Here is a 21,398-nt window from a genome sequence, read left to right as displayed (position 1 = left end):
AAAAAAGCTCCAAGAAACCCATCAATGGCGATTTTCCTTCTCCTTTCTCTCCTCTTCTTCTCCCTCATCTCTCCCTCCTCTTCCATCTCTCCCTCATCCGAATCCATCCCCAATGCCGTCGAGATCCTCTCTAATTCCGGCTTCACCTCCATGGCCCTAACTCTACAACTCACCTCCCAAACCCTAATTCCTGAATCTTCTTCAACAACAATCTTCTCTCCTTCAGACAATGCTTTCATAAGCTCTGGCCAACCTTCACTAAATCTCCTTCAATACCACTTCTCTGCTTTCAAATTCACACTTCAAGATCTCAGATCTCTCCCATTCGGAGCCACGATCCCCACCTTATTCCAAAATCACTCTCTAATCGTCACTACCTTAGCCTCCGACAGCGAGATCTCATTAAACAACGTCAAGATCAATGATTCGATCATCTATGACGACGGATCTTTGATTATTTACGGTATTGAACGGTTCTTTGATCCTTCATTCCAGATCTCAACGGATTCAGCTCCATCTGAAAGCCCTAGGTCTGATCCTTTGTCCTGTATGCCTCCGTATTTGTATGATAGCTCTCTTTCTGGTTCTGATTCTTTCTACAGAGCTTCGGAGCTCTTGAAATCCAGAGATTATTCAGTGATGTCTTCGTTTCTTGATGCGCAATTGCTAGAGCTTCAAGATCAGATGAAAATTACAGTTTTTGCTCCCATGGATGCTGTTTTGACTCAAAGATTTGAGAATTTCAGTGATTCAGTGTCATTCTTTAAGAAACACGTCGTTCCTTGTAGGCTTACATGGACAGATCTGGATCTTTTGAACAATGAAACAGAGTTACAGACTCTTTCCAAGGGGTTTTCAATCAATGTCACCAGATCTGGTGATATCTTGGTGTTGAACGGAATTCCGGTCATCTTTCCAGACATGTATTACGGTGAATTGCTCGTCGTTCATGGCCTTCGCCAGGTGCTCACAGCACAGGTATATCTAAACCAGTCTGATGATTCTTTCTCTGGTATTCATGGATATGACAAGGACAAGTTCTCGGATTATGCTGAATTAGGACATTAATTGTCTTGATCTATAAGTTCTTTGCCGTTTTTCTGTTTGAGGTTAGATCTATGGCCTCCTTTGTCTTGATTCTTGATAAACTGAAGAATACTGTCACAGTAAATGTATAAAGATTCAATTTCAATTTTTTTCTGTAGGCGATGGAGGTTTGCAGTTAGTTGAGTTTTAAGAAGATTTGTGAGAAACACTTGATTCTGTATTCTTAATGTCCATCAGTAATCTGTATAGGACTTGTCATATGTTCAATAAAAGTTTGTGTAGAAAAGATCATCTGCTTGGAAATTTTTGACATTTGATGCCTATTTCAGTATAACTCAGACATTTGATGCCCAATCGTGAGGATTGGCAATCTATTTTTTATTTATTTTTGGATATTTTATATCATACATCAGAATTGTTATACCTATTTTGGAGAATTTGAATTTCAGTGTTTTTGCAGTCCTGCCATCTTGATTTTTCTTCCAGAAATACCTATTTTCTTTATTTATTTATTTATTTATTTTGCGTAACCAAGAAGGATTTCCACCATCTCTACTATCTATAATCCTTGCTTGGATAGTGTAGCTGTAACTTTCTACTTTGTAGAACTCTATATGTGGGGGTAAAGAAATATTTCTTTTATCCAAAAAAAATAAAAATAAAAAAAGTTGAGAATTTGTATCTACTAGAAATCAATAACAGATGATTTGAATTTCCAAGAGAATGGATGATAGTAGAGATAAGGCATACAAATAATTGCTGAATATGACTTCACAAGTGTCTCATAAGATTCCCCTTGTGTACAATTATTAGAATAGAAGAATAAGTCCAATACTGGTAATCAAAGATCATGTGTTCACAAATCTGCAGTTCTTTCTCACTTCCCCATCAGTGAGGCTTTCGGGGTTGGTAATATTTCCCATCTTCACCATGGAGTCTGAGAACTGTTGGAAGAAAGCGATCGAGTCTTCTGCGTACTTCCGAACAAGATCCTTTGTTTCGAACCCCAACATGCTAGAATACATTTCCTGGTCCGAATTCAATAGACCCTCCCCTCTCAGCAGTTGGTGGTAGAAGGAATTGTCAAAAAGGTTAGGAGTAAAATAATCCATTGGGTAAGTGTTGTCATCTTCTCCAGTAACTGGACAAACAGATTTCAGATTGTTTAGATCAGTCTCAGTTATGGGATCTTTCTCTGCAGTGGCCAGAAAATCTCCATATATCCTTTCCCGGAAGTTCACGCAGCGTGCCAGCCCGACAGTATGTGCACCTGCAGGTTTTTCATCATTATTGTTTGATCTCTTAAGTTCTAGGATTTTAGCAAAACCCTGTTTTTTTACCTTTTTTCTACCTTTTATCTAGAGAAGCTTAGATTATATGAGAGAAAAGCAAAATAAAAGAAAGACGAAAACAGTGAGGAGCATACCCACAAGAGCCACCATATCTGTGACTGAGAGGCCTTGGTAGAGAAACTTGGAGATGAGATTGACAAGGCTCTCTTCAGGAGTAGGAAGGTTTGTGTTCGCTAGAGCGAAGCCTGCACTTTTAGAATCCTTTCTACCCAGTGGCACATCCCAGTAGGGCCCTCCAACCTGTGTAGTTTAAAAAGCCCCATATCTGAATTCAGATTCATAAGAATTGATCCGGTCTCTATGTGTTCTCCTGTTTATGGGTTAATACTTCAAAATTCTTAGACATTCTAATTTGTTGCTTGTGTTCACTCATCCTAATCTAGATAATCATTCTACGAGATAAATTTTCAGACATCATTACCAGAAGTACTGCATCTCTGGCTGCAATGGTGAGTAAATCTGCACAAGAAACGATCCCGGGGCACTCAGACTCGAGCTTGTTTTTTATCCTGTCAACCAACTCGAAACTTCTTAAAGAGTTTACATTTGGTGATGCTTCCTTTTCCCCTTGAAGAGTGATCGTGTCGTCTAGTAGTATCGATCCATCACATCCCTGCATCAATGAAATTCAAGTCACCATTAGTGACACTCAGTAATGAGTAACAGTTAAGGCAGACACCACCTTGTTTTGATTGATACACTCTACTCTAAACTTGCAGCTTGTTTGGAGTTGTAACAGACAGAACGTTAAGTTTAGAATAAAAACCTAGGGAACCTATCAAAACAAGGGGGCTTGGGTATCAATTCCCAATATTTAACTGTGATTTTTCGTTGCACTGTTCAAATGGCTGCCGGAAAATCGGCAGTTAGGTTCACTGACCTGAACGAAGCAGTCATGGAAATGCAAGCGGAGTATAGACGCGGCATCACGAGGGTTAGAGTAGACAGCACATTCCATCTCAGACCTGATAGTCTCCAGTACAGAGGGACATGAAGATGAATAATAGTCCAAGCTCAGGTAAGGTTCTGCTGCATTTGAACTAGTATAGAAAATACTAATAATGACAGAGATTAAACCTAGGTAATGGAGGAGAGGGGAATTGGATGAAACTGCCATTGTCTCTATTGGATAGTGAGAGGGGATGAGGAGAAAAGGAAGGGGAAAGGTGAGAGATATAAGTAACAAGGATAGAAGATTTCCATTATCTTATTTTTGAGAGTCAAAGGAGATGCAACTAACTAATGTTGGTCAGAGTAGGTGGTGGCTTCCAAGCTAAATTACCAAACCTTTCTAAAGAGATTTTGATAAAACTAATTACGATACTGTTAGTATAGGAAGCTAATAAGAAATGTCGAGTACTCAAATCGTATAAGAAACAGCTCTCTTAGGCAATTTGTCTAGAAGTTATCCACCCCATGTCTGTCTTGAAACGTGTATCGAACTATTTTCTAATAACAGCAAGTCATCCATTTGTTTCCAAGCATGCATAAAATGAAAGGGAAAGCTCCGTTAGACCTCCCCACATATGCTGCAGCTCTCCTACTTCTTCCACCATGCAGCTTCACGTGTTCAGTGATTAGAACTAGTCAAAGAGGTGGGGCCCCACCATTGAATTAAATATGCCATGGCCGCTACCCATTTGGTGGCCTACGTATAACGGATGGCTAAAACAAAAATAAGGGGTGCAACTGGGGTCGGGCTCAACCTGAAAAAAATCGGGTTGAGGGTCTGGGCAATCCGACCTGAGTGAAACCTGACATTTTTTATGATTTTTTATTTTATTTTATAAGCTTTAAAATTCAGGTTGGGTCGGGTTGAACTCGGGTCGGAAAAATGGGTTCCTCGGGTCGGTCGGGTTGAACCTCGTCGGGTTGGAAATCGGGTTGGGAAAATGCGTTCCTCGGGTCGGGCCGGGTTGGCCTCGACCCAACCCGAGTTGCACCCCTAACAAAAATGGAGAGTAATGGGAATATGGGCTAACATTTTGGTCATGAGGTCTCAACCAAGTTTGGGTTAGGGTGTGTCCCGTAAGTCATCTCCACAGTACGATCCTAACCCTCCGATCTGTACATGTTTCTATAATGTGACCCAACAGATGAATGGTGGGTCATCATATGAAGTGGGCTCCACTGTACCTTTTGAAAAATATTGGATCCAACAGCACACGTGTGAAATCTCTGATGAAAAAGAGTGCGCGCAGAGTAGTCAATGATTGATGCAGTTCATTTTTCGTGAACTCGAGTGAGTAAGGAGTTGACTTAGATAGTGATTGGTGCATGCTTGTTAATTCTTCATAAACTCAGGTTAATCAAAAGAGCTTTAATCGACATGGTAATGCAAACTTAATGACCCCATGACATCGTGAAATTGCTATGTTTAAAATGATTTTTAAATTTCACTGGAAGCTTCAACAGTATACGTAATAACATAGGAAGATGGGTGTCCATGGGCAAGACAAATGAGAAATTCTAGGCTTAGGCTCTGTTTGTTTTGGATTTTAAGAATTGATTTTGAATCCAATAATCAGTTTTGAATGCAAAATGAATTCTCAAAATCCAAAATGAATAGGGCCTAAGCTTCTTCATTAGCCGGCTCTCCACAGGTCCAATGATCCTAACCCTTTGATCAAGGCCCGATCAGGATGATCGTGTGGTTCTAGTTAAGGAGGTGGGAACCACACGAGACAGAAATATAAGGCAGCAATACAAGAACATGAGAGATGAATAAACGGAAGGAAATAATTAACTACTTCCCAACATTATAATGAGGAAATATTTACATAAGATATCTAGAACATAACCTCGGGCTCTGTGTTTGCTTGGTTGTTTGTTTCAGGCGGCAAAGTTTCCAAACAAATCACATTGGTTGTCATCAAATCGCCCCCTCCAACATTATTTGGGCTGTTCACTATATTTTCACAACTAGGAAATACAGATTTTGTCCTGCAGGCGCGCTTTCTGGGTTGTCTTGCCGAAGTGACACTGTTGCATTCCACAGAAGCAGCACTGGAATGGAGCTGGGGTTTTTCCGAAGGCTGCAATGTAATGTCCTTGTTAGGCTTCCTCTTGCTTGTTCTGCTAGGGCGAGCTCGAATTCCATTGCCAGAATTTTCGATGGTTTGATGCCCCTCATTCCCAGTTTCCCGCTTCTGTTTTGAACAGGAAGATACTGAGATGATATCCAATTGAATCAAACTTCCAGTGTTTTTTTTGCCTGGGCCCATTGATCCTAGCTTACAGGGCCGCATGTTGCCCTTAGTAACACGAATGTTGTTTTGTTGGTCAGTGATCTTTGGTCTACTGCTAAATTCCTCGTGGGTTACAATTTTTCCTTCCTCGGACGTGACCGTTGCAACCTCCTATTTAGAAGGGTGATTTTGAGTTAGTCCAAAACACAAATTTCAAATCATTCAACAGCTAGCTCACAGATTCTTCAAAATTGATATTGCAATATAAACACAATTTAATGATGGATTACTTGCAATACTTAAAAATTCAGACTAAAAAAAAGTGAACTGGAAGTAATAAATGAAAAAATAATAGTAAATGATCTCAATTGCAGTAATGCATTTGAGGGTCCACTTCATGAATCTGATGCTTAAAGCTTTATGTTGCACCAAAGGAGAACAAGAATAGAACAAGCAGTTGCAGCTAATTGAGGATCTTGCAAAAGAAAAAAGAGTTTCAAATCTTGAAAAGGGGTTTGCTAATTAAGTGGAGCCATAAAAACAAGTAATTCACTATATAGGCTGATCTGGAAGTAAGAGACATACCATTCTTAGTGGAAACTCAGGTGCCAGAAGAGTTAGGCTAACCAATGAAGGAACTTTACGGTGCCCCATAGTCCCATCGGCATACATCCCTATCGTGTATAGATTTGAGTAGGGACACATTGTACTGTACTTTATTCATCGCATTTTTTTTTATTAGTTTTATTCACTGTATTATTGCTTGAGGGTAATTGAATTGTTGGGACATTACCAAATTTAGGATATGTAACAGGAGTTTATTAATCAGGTTAAAAAACATCATCTACATAGTACATTGCAGGAAAACACGAAAGAAGGTTGACCTGAGGGCCATGGATGTTATCAAATGCTGTTCTACAAAATATGGATCTGAGTGACCAGTTATATCTTTCCTCTGGACACATTCCAAGAAGTGCAAATGAAAAAAGCGGATACATTTGCAAGGGAAGGAATCAAATGGTTGAAGGTTCACATAGGGCATGCTTCTCTACTTTTATACGTTGTATTCATGGTATGTGACAGGTTTCTGTACTATGACTGCTTTTATGCTTTCTTTTTTTTGAAAATTGACAATTTCATTAATAATCAGGGTGGGGACAAGATGTCCCACGCCAAGTACAAATGCGGAAATTAAAGCAATTACAGAATCTGCCAAATTAGTTAAATTTAGGAAGCAGTGACCAACATGGTCTCCCTAAATACTCCTTCCTTTGCTAAGATGTCCGCTGCCTCATTAGCCGATCTTCTTCTATGTTCAATCCTGGGTTCCAAAATTCGTATAAGGTTCAAGATCTCAGCAATTAGCCCTTGAATCCGTCAAGGGTCCCTTAAAGCATTCGAAGCACAACTAATTGCATTAGCTGAGTCCTCTTCCACAATTATATGCCTCTAATCATGTTCAAAAGCCCATCGAAGACCAAAAAGGACTCTTACTTTTGCCTCATTTGCATCGCATTCACCTACTCGCCATGAGTAGGACATGATGGTTGATTCTCTTTCATCCCTTATCAGACCCCCAATCTCAGCCTTACATGGATTACCTATGGAGCTCCCATCAAAGTTCAGTTTGACCCAACCTGAGGGAGGTGGCTTCCATTTGGCATCGGTTTCGTCCGTATAGTTCTGTCCCATATTATCGCCCACAAGTTTCATAGAATGTCAGATAATCCATATGGAACTCTCTTTTTTACCTTTTTTTTTTTTTAAGTGACAAATATATATTATAACTCAAACGAGAATTACAGAAGTTAGGGACCACAGTCCCTTTCATATTTACAACGTCTGGGATCCAGGGGGTCATTACTCGGCCATAAGAAAAGCCAAAAAACCAAAAAATCCTAAAAATCCTTGACACTTTCCCATTCATCAAGTTACATCCTCTGATACCTATAACCATTTGAACAAATTACCTCTATGAGAAAACCAGGACTTATCAAAACCTGTATTACCTATTATTGGAAAGCTCCCCTTATGTTGAGCATTTCTGTAAGTCTGACAGAAGCCTAACAATCTCAAAAGCGAAGACCTCCTCATCGAGACTGATAGCCGAGAGCTCCTCATCAATTGGTTCCTTTTCTTCATATGCCCTTTTCCGATTGATCATAGCCTCCAATCTCTGGATCCCCGACGCTTTATCTCCCTCCCACCGAAAAAGTCTCAAGTTCTTTTCATCCGCCACCACCTTAGAAAAGAAAGGATGCTTATGCATGGGTGAATGAGTTTCTTTAACGTTGCGCGACCAAGTCACACTAAAAAATACTTCCGGTCTCCTATTAGCCACCTCTTTGAATAGCTTTCATTGTATCGTCAAAAAGTCCCTAATGACTTCTCTCGGTGTTGGCGATAGTTTGGAAGCTAATACTTCATTGTAAACCATAGCTTTTATCCTGTTTAACGAATCCTCCATCTTGAGTAAATCACAGACCGTTTCCTCTTCCGACCCAATACCATGGGACTCGAGGAGGAAGGTCGAGCAATGGATGTATCGTTCAAGTTTTCCATCTTGGATTCTGGTGTGATAGCTTTTCCTTCACTCTTACTATTTTGAAGGAAAGCGAAGAGGCGAGGAAGTTGGCTTTTCCTATTTCGGTGATACACTGCCTCAGAATGACTACTGACCATGGACCAGGTCTCCAAACTCGCACTTGATATGGCGTGCAAAGATCTCCTTCTGCCATAAATGGGCATTAATGGCGCCGTAGTACTCATTGCCATCCATCCCAATACAAATAGACCTTTTCGACTTCCCATGATATATTAAAACCCCAAGAAATGAATACTTTAATCAAAACTTTTGAAATACCTTAGGTGCTTGTCCCAAAACAGATATCTCGGTCACTCCTTTCATTAAATAGGGATAAGCATTCCTCCATTTGGCAGCATCACCACAGTACCGATGTCAGGATAAAGGTGATTATAACCTTCCTAGTCGCTATCACATTCTTCAAGCACCCTCAAAATACTCCCAAGCCTAAGGCTTGGGATACCCCTTCATCCACAAGCGACACATACCTTGGGTAGCAGGGGGACCCCCACCATAACTCCCAATGTTTACCTTTTTAACCTTCAACCCTTCTGAAGTGAGCTTCGAGGGAGCATCCGCTTTTTTCATGGATAATTTTCCACAAGGGAACCCCCCATATTGGCCGGACATTTCCGCTCTAGATCTTTGCTTCCCTGGAAGACCAGATTTCGGCTTTCAAAATCTGGACTTTGACCCCAGAAATGCCCCAGGAAAAGATAGTCCAGAAGTCCCAGGCCTAGTTCTCCCAGACCTTTCCTCGACTTCACAAATCTGCCCTTCCGGGTCAAGGTAAGTGTGGAACTGGCGCGCCTAGCACACCTAGGAGGTTGTTTAGGATACTCCGCTTCATCCTGGAACCTCTCTTAGTAAGACCCGATAAAGAGGGTAAAGGGCATTCTAGTCTAGGATGATTACTTGATAATCCCAAGGCATTGTCGTCAATCAGAGAAATAGATAGAGAGGGGGGAGGAGCATTACCCTGCAGATGTCCTGACACTTCAGCAAATGGATGAAATTTGAATTCAACGAAGTGGGCCCCATAGAATCAACGGTCCCCCTGCCCTGATTTTCCGAAAGATGTGATAGCCTCGTCACCGGCGCTGACGGGAGCCTTTCCAGATTCGGAATACAGTTCCCCCAGGGGCCATTCTCCGGGAGGGGTGGAAGCCCCGGACAGTGGGATGACCAAGGTTACCTGGAACGCGGTTCATTCCGGTACGCGGTACAGGAATGGGTATGGGGTACAATGGTAGCCGGTACGCGGTACGATGAGGGTAGGCTAAGTCGGTTCGCTCTTTCGGCTAGCGGGTCCTTTGGAGCGCAAATCCGGGTCACTTTGGTACTCTATTATATATAATTTCATATATTTTTATGAGAATGTCATTCTATAATCCATACTACATACATTTAATAACCAAAACCAAAAACCTCGTGTATGCCATTCATATACATTGAAAATGAAATTTTCATTTTCAATCCAATCTATAATATATAAAATTTAAAGATCTCCAAATATCACTAAATTAAGTACCAACATATATTCCATTCTCAATCTTAAATGAAAGCAAATTGAAAATAATTACCCAGTTTTGAAATAAAAACATGAACAAACTAATAAACTATTGTGCAAGTCTCTTTTCCTAGTCCACCAAAGTGTCCCATCTCTCTATGTATCTCTCCCTATCGCCCGGGTCGCCATTTTTGGTGATCCGGGTCACACAGTGATCAATGTCGGAGCCCAACTGAGGTCCATTGTTCTAGACTTCAACTCCGACAGTGTAACACTGACCCGATATCCAAATCTGAACAAGGGATGGGGGTAACTTCCACCATCGAGCGAGAATTTTAGCAAACACGAAGTTCATACATTGATTATGGCCCCCTTCTCTTTTTTACTTTTGCCCAAGAGATGATTTCCACTCTAATATCAGCAATAACACGGCTTGCACTCTTGACTGCTTTTATGCTTTGTACCCATGCTTTTAAATTTCCATTAAAACCGACATGAAACTACCGAAATATTTCTGTTTCCATCCCCACCGAAATGCATACCGAAACCAAAATACATACTAAAACCAAAATCAGAAGTGTATTAGTGGTATACTATATCGGTATGTGCTACATAATTATATTTATATGAATTGCATGTGAACTGTGTTGTACGTATTATGCATAAATCTTTACATGAATTATATGTGATATGTGGTACCTACTGAATTATCAGACATAGCGCGCGAAGGTGCATGTCACTAGGTGTTTGACGTTGTTGAACCATTATGGATGGACATTTTTGCTTCCAGTTCAATCAATGAGAATTTTGTCACTACTCGCCATGTCATGTTTTCCAGAGTTTAAGACTCAAAACACAAGAAACTTAGTCCAGCTATGATTCCAGGTATTCGAGAAGATATCACACTCTTGATGACTATCCATCAACTTTGCTTGACATCAGATCTTGTCCAATTAGTGATCCCACCAGAATCTCTAATGAACAAGAGAAAATTGGAGACCCAAAGCCACCGAAGAGGACATCACATACAATTCTCCTTGGCCCTAGGAGTCAATTACAAAGTGTAAAAAGTCCATGTATGCAGTCCTCTTCCCACTTACCCCAAACCAAGAGCCAACTCAAATCTAAGACATAGTAGCGACTCCTCGTCATGTCCTGTGACGATAAGGGCGGCCCAGTGCACAAGGCTCCTGCCATTACGGGGTCTGGGGAGGGCTAGATGTACACAACCTTACCCCTGCTTTGCAGCGAGGCTGTTTCCGTGACTCGAACCCGTGACCACCAGGTCACAATGGAGGAACCTTACCGTTGCGCCAAGGCTCGCCCTCTTATCCTGTGAGGATAAGAGAACCTAAAACCTTGCTTAATATTGAAAAGGTATTTTTCAATGGGATGTTCTCTAGTACTCTACATCTTTCTCTTTCATTCACCCATGAACCCAAAATCTTCCATGAAGAGTGTTTCAGGTTGAGCCTCTAGCTCAATAGGTTAAGGCTTTGGTTTTCAACCTTGAGGTCGGAGGTTCAATCCCATCTTACCTATCCAAGAAAAAAAGTGTGTTGGAGTTTTTTATTTAAAGGAAGATATTTTCTGGGAACATTCAAGTGCCTAAAGAAGACATTCTAGACTTCTAAAATATTTCTTATGCTTTAAGTTAAATTTTCGAGCTATGATTAACATTAGGAGTATCTAGGTCTTTTCCCTTAAAATCTGAGGAGTTATGTTGCCAAACTAAACAATGGAGACATATAAAATGTTATATTTTTCTACTCTTTGTCAAAATTTTGCTCAAGGAGTTCTGTGCATAACAAGAATAAAGTTAAAGCCTATATCAAGGTTTCTAGTCAGCAACAGATAAGTGGTGTCACTACAAATGAATAAATAGCAAAAAGTGTGGCTTTAGTCACAATCGAGTAATAATAGTGTAAATATGCAACGATAATCAAAAGTAGCAACAAATTGGATTTTTCTTTTTGTGCTCTTTTCTAATTTTTTTAAATATTTTTTTCATATATCAAAGTAGAAACCTCCCACTAGAACCAGAACAATGAGATATAAGTAACTTTTTTTTTTTAATGGTAAATGAGATATAAGTAACTAATTTACCTTAGTTTGCATGTCAACAAGCTGTTCGCAATCCAATCCCTCTCCTTCTGAGTCAGTCATCTCCTCACATTCAAACTCTACATCTTCTTCAATTTCTTCATCAGAATCACTTAATTCTTCCTGTTCCATCACGATTTCCGGAAGAGAATTGCTGCCTATATTATCTTCCGTACATTTGCTTATAGCATTGCTCGATAACACCATATGAGCATCTACATGTGTTTTATTGCAAGCCCTTGTCTGCAAGTCTGTGTTAACAGTATTTTTCCCGGAATGCACATTTGAAGTAGTTGCAATAGAAGTCAAAGGACAATTTTCTTTATCGTGGTAAGATTGGACATTAGCCCGATGGCTTTCCTCCATAGTTTTGTGCTCCAGGGAAACGATACTTGATCTGTTAATGTTATGCTCCGCCCCACCTCTGGTTCCCATACTTTTCCCCTTGCAATCAACAGAACTCAAGTGGATGTCCAAATCCAGTTCATTTGCCGTTACGTTAGGGCTGTTAGGCGCAGTAGCGGCAGTCCACCCATCATCATCCACCTGCTGCATTGTTGGGAAAGAAGCTGATGGATTCGAAATTTGAGCACAGTTGTCTTCAAGTGATTCTGAATTGCAAGACGGATGAATTGCCGGAGACACAATCACTGGGTCACTATTTACATTATCAGTTCCTTGCAAGAGTGGGTGAAAGTCAATAGTACATAAGTTTGACAGTGTTTCCTTTGACTTTAGAGCCGGATAGGAGCGGTCAGTGATGCTAAATGAATGTTGCGGCTTACGGAAGAGATTAAGGGTAGCCTGAAGTGGATTTCCCGGTAAAAAGCTAAATGTACTAGAGGCATCTGCACTGTAATTTATCGGAAAATAAGGAAAACATCCATCTTCAGGGGCTTGGAACAGTAAAGGATGCATCTGCATATCTAATTCAGCACCATTATCCGCAGAGACATCTTGGTTCGAGGAGGTTCTTGGATCTTGTTGACAAGGACTTTCAATACGAATGTTGGGGAGTACATTTCTGTTCTTTCCAGCACTTCCTGAGGGAGCGGTTACTGACTTTGCAACATGAAGAAGCCTTGAAACCAGATTGTCAGTCCCACTGCCAGAAATCTTGGAAGAAGATGATTCCCCATGGTAGGTTTTGAAAGCCATATTGTCAGTCCCACTGCCAGAAATCTTGGAAGAAGATGATTCCCCATGGTAGGTTTTGAAAGCCGACTGAGAGATCACATGTACGGATGGGGGTAGGTTTACAGGGGGCAAGTCGGGCGCTAACTTGACTAACTGCGCCCCACTACGCCTACGCATTCGATATGGCCGTATGGTCTTTTGGACGTAGGAGGGCTTGGAAGCCAGTTGGTTGGAAGTAAGAGTGTATGGTACACTAGATCTAGCATGTGTAAAATGAGAGAGATGTTGCAGATTTGCAATGTTTTTCTGAGGATCTCCATATTCATTCATGAACCCAGCCCATTTTTCACCGAAATGAGTACCCTCTTGTGGCATTATACCAACGGATTGCAAATTGCTATTGTTAACACTTGAGAGACCAATGTCAGAAGACAAGAGCCTGGAGATTCCAGGATTCCAATCTGCTAAAAATGCTTCGTGCACATATGCTTCATCCTCATCGTCCATGTTATCATCTGAACTATTAACCACTACATCTACGTTATCGACCTGGTAATCGTACATTCAGATAAAATATGATGAGGACCTTAAAAAGCTTTTAAACCCTGTTATCCTTTTGTCAGACAGAAATTAACCAAACTCACCTCTTTTACTGGTACATTTTGCAAATTGGTCAAAGCAGCTTTATTTTTTCTTCTCCTTGATTCATATAAACGACGCTTTTCCTTCTCAGAATCAGATGTTTTATATGACTTCTGAGTTCCAAGGGCAATTCTCCATTGTCTGGGTAGTAAAGAGGGATCCCTGTGTGGGACAAAGAATTTCCATACTGACATCCAATCAAGCTTTAAGACTTTTAGTCCCTAGAATGGTAATGAGAAAATTGATAAACTGAGGTTATGACATATCAAAAGGCAGATTTTAAACAAAAAATAGAAGTGTGCAGAAGACCAATTAAATCACCTCATGAATGAGTGCCTTTTCTTCGGCAGACAAGGGAGAGGCCTTCATCCGTCGAACTGCCTACAAGAAGACAAGAAGTAAACATGGCACATTAGCTCATTTGGTATGGAAATGGAAATAGCTACTGGAAAAAGCAAACGAGTAATACAACTTGCCAGGGGAGGAAGTATTCAACAGAAAAGAAAAATATAATCTCAAGCTGGAATTCAAATTTTAGCACAATCCATATATGCAGACAGGTAAGTTCTAAAGCAAATCCAGAAACTAACAATCCCTTACCCACCTCTACTATTTTAAACTTACAAAATAGGCAATGCTACTATAAGGATCATCTCATTGAAAGAAAACACATAAATGTACAGGGTGATACAATTATTCTTACACAATTTTAAATGTTAACCCATTCAGGCAGAGTATGACACATTGCAACTATTTGAATGCATTTTACTGCTAACCCAAATTGGCAGAAAGCCCTCTATTTAGGTTGAGGGATATCTGGCTCATCCCATGAGCAGTGTTCATTTGGTGAAGAAATGATGGGTAAATAGAATGCTGGAAATCAGAAATGCCAGTTACTTTCTTGATGATTCTCCAGCTGCCTTACTAGTGCAGAACATTGGAACCTAGTGTGGGGAGGTGGAAGGTCCATGTGGCAGCAATGCAGGCAGGTTAGAATAAGATTTCCCTGGATCTGGAGGTGAATTCAACATGGATCTCAAAAGACATCGAACCCCACAAACTGAAAGACATGACGAGGGTGGAGAGATGGTGCAGCTTCCCAAGGTATAAGGAGGGAAGGATTTATTAATGTTCGAAGTGATAAATGTGCAGTGGATATTCATTACCAGATCCAGTTTCTCCATATCTGGTCGAATGCATACATGGCATGAAGAAAATCCCTCTCAGTTTCAGGTTAACGTATTTGGGTACATAAGTAAAATGCACAAAATCCTTTAAAAATCAATAAAATCAATGATAATATAGAGATAATTTATTTGATATATGGCAAAAAACATACATACTTTTATCGGATTTTCAGGCGCTTTGGAAGAGCTTCGATTCTTCTGCCTGACAAAGATCTACAATAGAAGAAGTACCACAGGTTAAATATTTGGCATCCATACATAATCACCACATAGATAAACAAGTCCTCTAATGTATTTCTTGGCCCCACAACAATCCAAAATATTGACAATGATTACTTTCACGATTTAGTTCGAAAAATAGTAACAGAAACAATATAATTTCTTATTGAAAGAATACATACACAGTCCAAAAGGGCATCAACCAAACCATAGTTTAACCAAAAGCATGAGAAAAGTAAAGAAACCATGACTTGTCAATCCAATAAACTAAAAACACTTAGGATATGGTGCCTAGTTAAGCTCTACTTTGTCTGATTTATAAAAAAAATTGTGTTTTGACAACTAGAGCAACAAAAGACATAGCAGACAAAATAATGGTTTTAGATAATCACAACACTCGCTAGATGGGATGACCTGGCATGAGCTTATGGATTAGTGGTGTCAGGTCCATGAAATAAAGTAATTTACATGTTTTGTGATAAAGTTATATCGGGATGAGGCAGAACCCGATTGAAATAACATCTAACGAGTGTTCCTAGCGAAATAACAGCATGTAAGAAGGTAAATGCTACTGTAAAATGCAGAATGGGAAAACTCATAGAAGATAAGAAAAAATAAAAAAGGTAAAAAAATAGTTAGAGCAGAGGTTGGTAACCCATATGGAGTACCACAACAAAAAGAAGATGAAGAACAAGATGATGTTGATATAATTAGCACAACTATGGCACGGCGTAGGGGAAAAGAATTTGCAGAAGGAAGTGGAAAGAGGAAAAAGAAAAGTATCAACCGGGGGTTGAAACAATTTTTTTTTTCACCACGAACACCGCTGAATATGCATCACAAGCATACCCTGATGTTTTAAGTCCATGGTGTTCCAGCCTTAAACCAGCTTATGGGCATGCATATCCAATCACCAACAGGAAGTGTTTTAGCTACACTCCATAACAGAAAGAGGGTGGAAAACCAGAAGTAAATTCATAAATTATGGATTATTGCAACAGCTATTACAAAACAAAGACAATTTAAAAATGATGCAAAAAAGTGCTAGGATAACTCAACTCAACTAAGCTGATGTCCCAAACTAGTTGGGGTCAAAAAAAGTGCTAGGATAAACAGAACATAATTGATTGGTTAAAAATGAAGAAGAAATATATAATCAATTTAAGTAATCAATTCTCTGAAGCAAAACTAAATTAGAGATTATGGGTAAGTGGTTAGGAAATACTTTACTAAGATTAAAAATAGAAGCAACCTGATGCTTGGATTTGCACGGAAGAAAGCGTTGCTGGATTGCCTTCCAGTCATTGTTATATTCCATCAATCCCATCGCTAATAATCTACATCGTGTTTAAAATGAAAACATAAGAATCATAAAACCCAATTCAACTAGATCAAAAGCACAGTTATCAGGAAGTATACAAGTGAAAAAGTAGCATGCCCATACAATTCATAAATAGAGCAAGGGTAGCATCGAGTAATGGATGTCATTAACAACAGAAGAACTAAGACCACATATGCATGTCTTTAACAATCCATACATTTCATTAGTTTGCGTTTTGGTTAAAGTTATTGATGCAGGTGCAGTGCATCTACACCATTCGTAGGTGGAGCACATAAAATCAATGATCAGCGCATTACGGACCCTCGGATCAAGTATTAGATGATACAGATAGACAATCGAGTCCAAGGGGATGACAGAATACAGATCATACTACCTGAAGGTCGATCATCCACAGATTGCCTATGATTTGGACAGCGTTACAATCGACGGTCCATGTTCACCAAGGAACCATAATTTATTTTATTTTATTTTATTACAACAAAAGTCAATTTTTGAAATTATCGTAATAAATACCCAATTTGATAAATTGTTCAGGAAAATATTTGTCACTATGCCACCATACAGAAAGCAGACAAGAACAAAGTTCACCAGTGGCTTGGCTATATGCGGGCACACCTGCAGTAGTCTAATCCCTATTCTCTTATTAGTGCTCCATGCATGGTTTTAAATTTCATTTTCGGTACTGGTTTCGAACCTCACCGAAACCAAAATTTCGAAATTTCGGCCGAAATCTGATATTGAGTAGATGATCACTGAAAGTGTCTCCTACCAATTGTCCGCATCAGTGCAAAAGACCTAATGAGTGTCATATCAACTGGGCGTTAGGGCATGAACGGGTAGAGATGAATCCCTTCCTATCCTCGCAAATGTGACTCTTATTAGGGATAGGCCATGATAGACCTAATTGCTCTCTTGTAGAGCCTTGGTGACTGTGAAACGCCATATCGATGATCTCGAGTGGCAGGGCTTCATTGGGTAATCGCAGGAAGGGTCACACCGATTCATTGGAAGGCATAGGCGGCACACGAGAAGGGAGTGATTGTATCTTAGACTTCGAGATATGGGTGAAAGAAGAGATAAACCTGAGGGGTCCAGCGTTTCCCCTTCGGGAAAAATATTATATAATTTAAAAAAATTGAGATTTTTGGGTTGAAATTTCGGAATTTCAGAAGAAATTTCGGAAAAACGGAATTTTGGATGAAATAAAGTAACTTTCCGGGTATTCCAGATTTCGGTGTCGGTGCTGATCCGAAATTTAAAACCATGGCTCCATGTATAAGCATGTATCATATGTAAAGAAAAAGAGAACATAGAAGGCACAGAAAATATAGAAGTGGTTCAGGTATTTAAGAAGAAATAAAGAGGAGGATCAAACTCATCCAGCATTGTCACCTTTCAATGCAATAAGATGAATATCTTTGGAGCAAAGCAAATGAGCTCCATGTAAACAGGATATTTTCTAAGAACATAATATAGTCTTTTAACCACCTATTGATCAGCATGTAGCATGTCAATCAGAAATACTAAGGAGACTTGAAATTAGAGTTATAATATACATTGAATTTTTCAAAAAATAAAAATTATCAAGATATAGCGGCAAACATAAATTGCTTGATATTGAAGTTAACAGTCAACAGCTAGAGTATCATAAACATGAACCAAAAAGCAGTAAAATGCCAGACATCTTATGAATGAACTCATCAAAGAAATCATAAAAGAAAATGCAACTCACTCGTCCTCTGAGTCAGTGAAAAGCACCCGATTGGCAATAGCTGCAGGAGGAGGCTTATGAGGAAATAGTGCTGAATTAAAAAGTGGGAAAAATCTCTGAGCTAACTTGGCAATGCTTTTTGGGACAAGAGCCACAGTCTGCTTCTTGGTATTTTCTACAAGTGAGGCAGCCAGAGTCTTTTTGGGTTGTTGTTCTAGATGACCAGGCGAAGGTGATGAAGCTTTACTGTATTCATTACTTGCTTCATTGATGGAGGCAGAACTTTGAAAGGGGAAGAGAGGTTTTCTTTCAAAATGACCATCTGCATATGAAGCTTCCACATGACGCTGTGTATGTTCACGTACGGCTGTGGAAACAATTGTGGATAGATGTGAAGCATACAGAGGTTACACCCATGCACAAGCATAAACATTGCAAAATACGAAAATCCAATTCAGCAACCTACCAGTCGAAACATCATCCAAATATCTCCCGAGTAAGCTAAGCGGAGCTACATCAAGAACAGATGAGACAGGCTCGCTTACTAAAGGCTGCCACGCAGAATTTTCAGTGGTTTGACAAGGACCCAAGTGCCTACCATGAAAATTCTCATTGTGTCTTTCATCGGGTTCACTCACAGACGGAGCATTATGCGAAATGGGCATTCTATTAATCACAGTTTCTTGCATTCGATGCGATTTGGGGAGTTCCTCAGATACTGAAGGGTGAATATAAGGAGGGCGAAAGCAAAAACGTGGATAGGGAACTTTTCTCCGGGCTAAAACTTCCTCGCGCTTATCAGCCATCTGTAAGATCATTTTCTCAATACCACTTGCTATGTGTTGCTTCGAAGGCTCGAGAATTGAAAGAGAGTAGACCTGCACAAGAAGCTGAACATGCTCATGTATCAAACAATGCAGCTGCCCAATCTGATGAGCAGTAAAACCATACATAGACCCTGGTCGTGGGACAGGAGCAGGGCAAGTAAGAGCAGTCTTATCTAAAGGCACCATTGGTGCTTTGGATACAGATGGCAATAGAGGACGCAAAGGCATCTTGGCCTGTCCAAGAAGCTTCTTCTTACTCTGATCAGAAGCTTTCTGCATCCTCTTTTGTCGAGTCACCGGCCTCTTTCGACCAATCCCAACCCTAACATTTTCATCAACGTCACTCTCCAATGCCTCTTCAATCTCAATCTCAAAATCCGCATCATTCTCCTCATCCTCATCATCATCCACATTCCCATCTTCACATGCCACCTTCCCATCTTCATCCCCGCCCAGTAAAACCGCCGCAAGAAACTTCCGATACTCCTCCTCGTCATCCACATTCGGCGGGTCCTCATCGTCATCCGTCTCTTGAAGAAACACCTCCAATTCATCCAGCGAGAAATTGGCGAGGGAGTACCGAGCTCTGGTACGCCTACAAATCGGATCCTCCACATTATCCACACCCTCATTATCCCCACAATGTGTTATTCCCGTTCCCGTATCCTGCCCTAGAAACGCCTCTTCTTTAGACTCCGTGTTCTCCTTTAATTCGATATCGTCTTTTGAAACCCTAATTGGATTGCATCCAGATTGCATTACTACCTCTTCATCATCATCGTTGTTGTTTTCTTTTTGTTTCCACAAATCTACAAGTTCTGAATCGTTGTATTTGGCTTTTTTTGTTTTGTTTTGGAAACCCTCGTTTTCGGAACTCAAGCTGGAAGAGGCTTCTGGGGAGGGAGTTGATCGGAAAAAGGGATTGAAATCGAAATCTTCATCTTCGTCCTCCTCTTCCTCTTTTTCCAGTTCGTTTTCTAGGGTTTGTGTATGATTTCGAGAAGAGTTTTCCTCTGTGGGGTGTGAATTTGAAGGAGATGGTGACATTATAGCAGAGAAAAATATAGAGAGAGAGAGAGAGAGAGGTTGAGATCGATCGCACCTTTTTTTATCGTTCAAGTCGTCTGATTTTTTAAAGGATCGCACGAGCTCTAGAAATGGAGAAACTGGTTCTTGGTTTTCTCTTTTGTGTTCTTATTATACCATGAGAGAGAGAGAGAGAGAGAGAGATGTTTCCTTTTGCCAACGTTCTTATAGTGGTCTCTCCCTTTGCTTTTTTCCGGTGGGGAGAACTTCGTACGTTACACTGGGCGGATAGTGAAGAATTAATATGATCTGAACCGTTCGTTCGTCCGTCAAGGTCCCGCTGCAATTGTAGACCATGGATACGAAATTGGACGATCCTAACTATCCAGACCGTTCGTCCATAAAGGTTTCATTACTGATGGAGATGATGGAGTTGAGAATAGATTTTATAATTTTTATTAGGAGGGTGAGAGGGTCTGTCGGTCCACACCCACCTGCATGGCTGCACCCTCAACTTAGGAAACCGATAATAATTAACCCAGACTCATTGTAGAATATTTAGAGGGAAGAGAGAGCACAGATATAAATCTCATGGCTCTAGTATTAAATGAATTACTTTTAAGATTGTATTTTTAGTGGTAGAGTTAAAGGGTGCCACCTTAATGTACAGGAGACTCTCATGTTGAGTTGGTGGGTAATTACTTAGTTTCTAGGGTTTATTCTCCTTTGGCAACCAAACACGGAATGACACTTGACTTCACCGGTAAACTACTAGCAAAGTCCCCCAGATTGTACAACCAGACAAGCCACATGGGAAAATTATGATCATCACAGGTTGAGTGAGGATATAAGATTTTATATGGTCTTCGCATGTTCATACAGGTAATGGGATGCCACCTTTTTTTTAAACCCCACAATTTATCTAGGAATGCCTCAAAGCTTAATTTAAGCACAACTTACTTACTATGGATGTTTGGAATAGGCAGAGCATCACACCTAATAGCACCCCTAGCATTAATAAGAAGACCCTTCCACCGGCTAGAAATTGTACTGCCTTTTCTTTTGCAAGCATGGTTAGCCATGGAGTCAGCAGCTCGATCGGCCTCTCTATAGTCATGTGATAGTCTAGGCTTTAGCTCCATTATCAACGATATCAACTCCTGCCCATACAATTTTATGGTCCAATGAGGAGTTTTATTGTCTCTAGGCATGATATGTCAGCCCTTGATATTTGATCCAATGACAGATGACTTTTAGAAATCCTGTTGGGCAGCACCTTTGTTGTGCTCCTTGCGTAGCAAACACCATATAAGTACCGTGGGGCCACTACATAGGACGATCTAAACTGCTCATTTGTTCGGCATCAACGTAAATAGGTTGTACCCAAAATATCTCGAGAGGATGATCCATTCCCCTATACAGACCAGTGAACGGTTTGGATCATCCTATGAAGTGGGCCCCAGTATGCATTTTTAAAAATACTGGACTCCACGCGTGCCAATATCAGCTGGGCTGGACTTTAA

At 40.3% G+C, this 21,398-nt stretch overlaps 3 protein-coding genes across 4 annotated transcripts; 1 reads left to right on the top strand and 2 right to left on the bottom strand.

Moving 5' to 3' along the window:
• LOC143878228 (putative fasciclin-like arabinogalactan protein 20) lies at window positions 1-1,461 on the top strand. The gene has a single exon (XM_077380531.1). The coding sequence runs from the start codon at window positions 25-27 to the stop codon at window positions 1,066-1,068; it is 1,044 nt and encodes a 347-aa protein (XP_077236646.1). The 5' UTR covers window positions 1-24; the 3' UTR covers window positions 1,069-1,461.
• A 269-nt stretch (window positions 1,462-1,730) lies between these two features.
• LOC143878227 (Peroxidase superfamily protein) lies at window positions 1,731-3,688 on the bottom strand. The gene is made up of 4 exons (XM_077380530.1): window positions 3,280-3,688; window positions 2,821-3,012; window positions 2,474-2,639; window positions 1,731-2,317 (listed from the first exon to the last, which is right to left on the bottom strand). The coding sequence occupies exons 1-4, from the start codon at window positions 3,514-3,516 to the stop codon at window positions 1,896-1,898; spliced, it is 1,017 nt and encodes a 338-aa protein (XP_077236645.1). The 5' UTR covers window positions 3,517-3,688; the 3' UTR covers window positions 1,731-1,895.
• A 1,432-nt stretch (window positions 3,689-5,120) lies between these two features.
• DUO3 (Homeodomain-like superfamily protein) lies at window positions 5,121-20,080 on the bottom strand. Of its 2 annotated transcripts, none has more exons than XM_077381592.1 (8): window positions 18,489-20,080; window positions 18,044-18,389; window positions 16,222-16,306; window positions 14,907-14,963; window positions 13,885-13,944; window positions 13,566-13,784; window positions 11,788-13,470; window positions 5,121-5,755 (listed from the first exon to the last, which is right to left on the bottom strand). In XM_077381592.1, the coding sequence occupies exons 1-8, from the start codon at window positions 19,894-19,896 to the stop codon at window positions 5,189-5,191; spliced, it is 4,425 nt and encodes a 1,474-aa protein (XP_077237707.1). In that variant the 5' UTR covers window positions 19,897-20,080; the 3' UTR covers window positions 5,121-5,188. The 2 variants fall into 2 exon arrangements, with proteins under 2 accessions (XP_077237707.1, XP_077237706.1); XM_077381591.1 differs by having other exon boundaries at window positions 5,121-5,758; window positions 18,489-20,079.
• Between the last annotated feature and the right edge of the window lie 1,318 nt (window positions 20,081-21,398).

Source organism: Tasmannia lanceolata, unplaced genomic scaffold, assembly GCF_043159265.1.
Source record: "Tasmannia lanceolata isolate RefF3 unplaced genomic scaffold, GAP_Taslan_0.1 ptg000006l, whole genome shotgun sequence".
Lineage (NCBI taxonomy): Eukaryota > Viridiplantae > Streptophyta > Magnoliopsida > Canellales > Winteraceae > Tasmannia > Tasmannia lanceolata.
The sequence above is the reverse complement of the archived record's forward strand: the minus strand, read 5'-3'. Positions and strand labels throughout refer to the sequence as shown.

Coding starts and splice junctions, on each gene's coding strand:
- LOC143878227 (XM_077380530.1), bottom strand. CDS start 3,516: ATGGCAGTTTCATCCAATTCCCCTCTCCTCCATTACCTAGGTTTAATC. Junction 2,640..2,820: donor CCAGAGATGCAGTACTTCTG/GTAATGATGTCT, acceptor TAAACTACACAG/GTTGGAGGGCCCTACTGGGA. Junction 2,318..2,473: donor AGATATGGTGGCTCTTGTGG/GTATGCTCCTCA, acceptor AAAAACCTGCAG/GTGCACATACTGTCGGGCTG.
- DUO3 (XM_077381591.1), bottom strand. CDS start 19,896: ATGTCACCATCTCCTTCAAATTCACACCCCACAGAGGAAAACTCTTCT. Junction 18,390..18,488: donor TTTGGATGATGTTTCGACTG/GTAGGTTGCTGA, acceptor TTGTTTCCACAG/CCGTACGTGAACATACACAG. Junction 13,945..14,906: donor CGCCTGAAAATCCGATAAAA/GTATGTATGTTT, acceptor GTCTTCTTGTAG/GCAGTTCGACGGATGAAGGC.
- LOC143878228 (XM_077380531.1), top strand. CDS start 25: ATGGCGATTTTCCTTCTCCTTTCTCTCCTCTTCTTCTCCCTCATCTCT.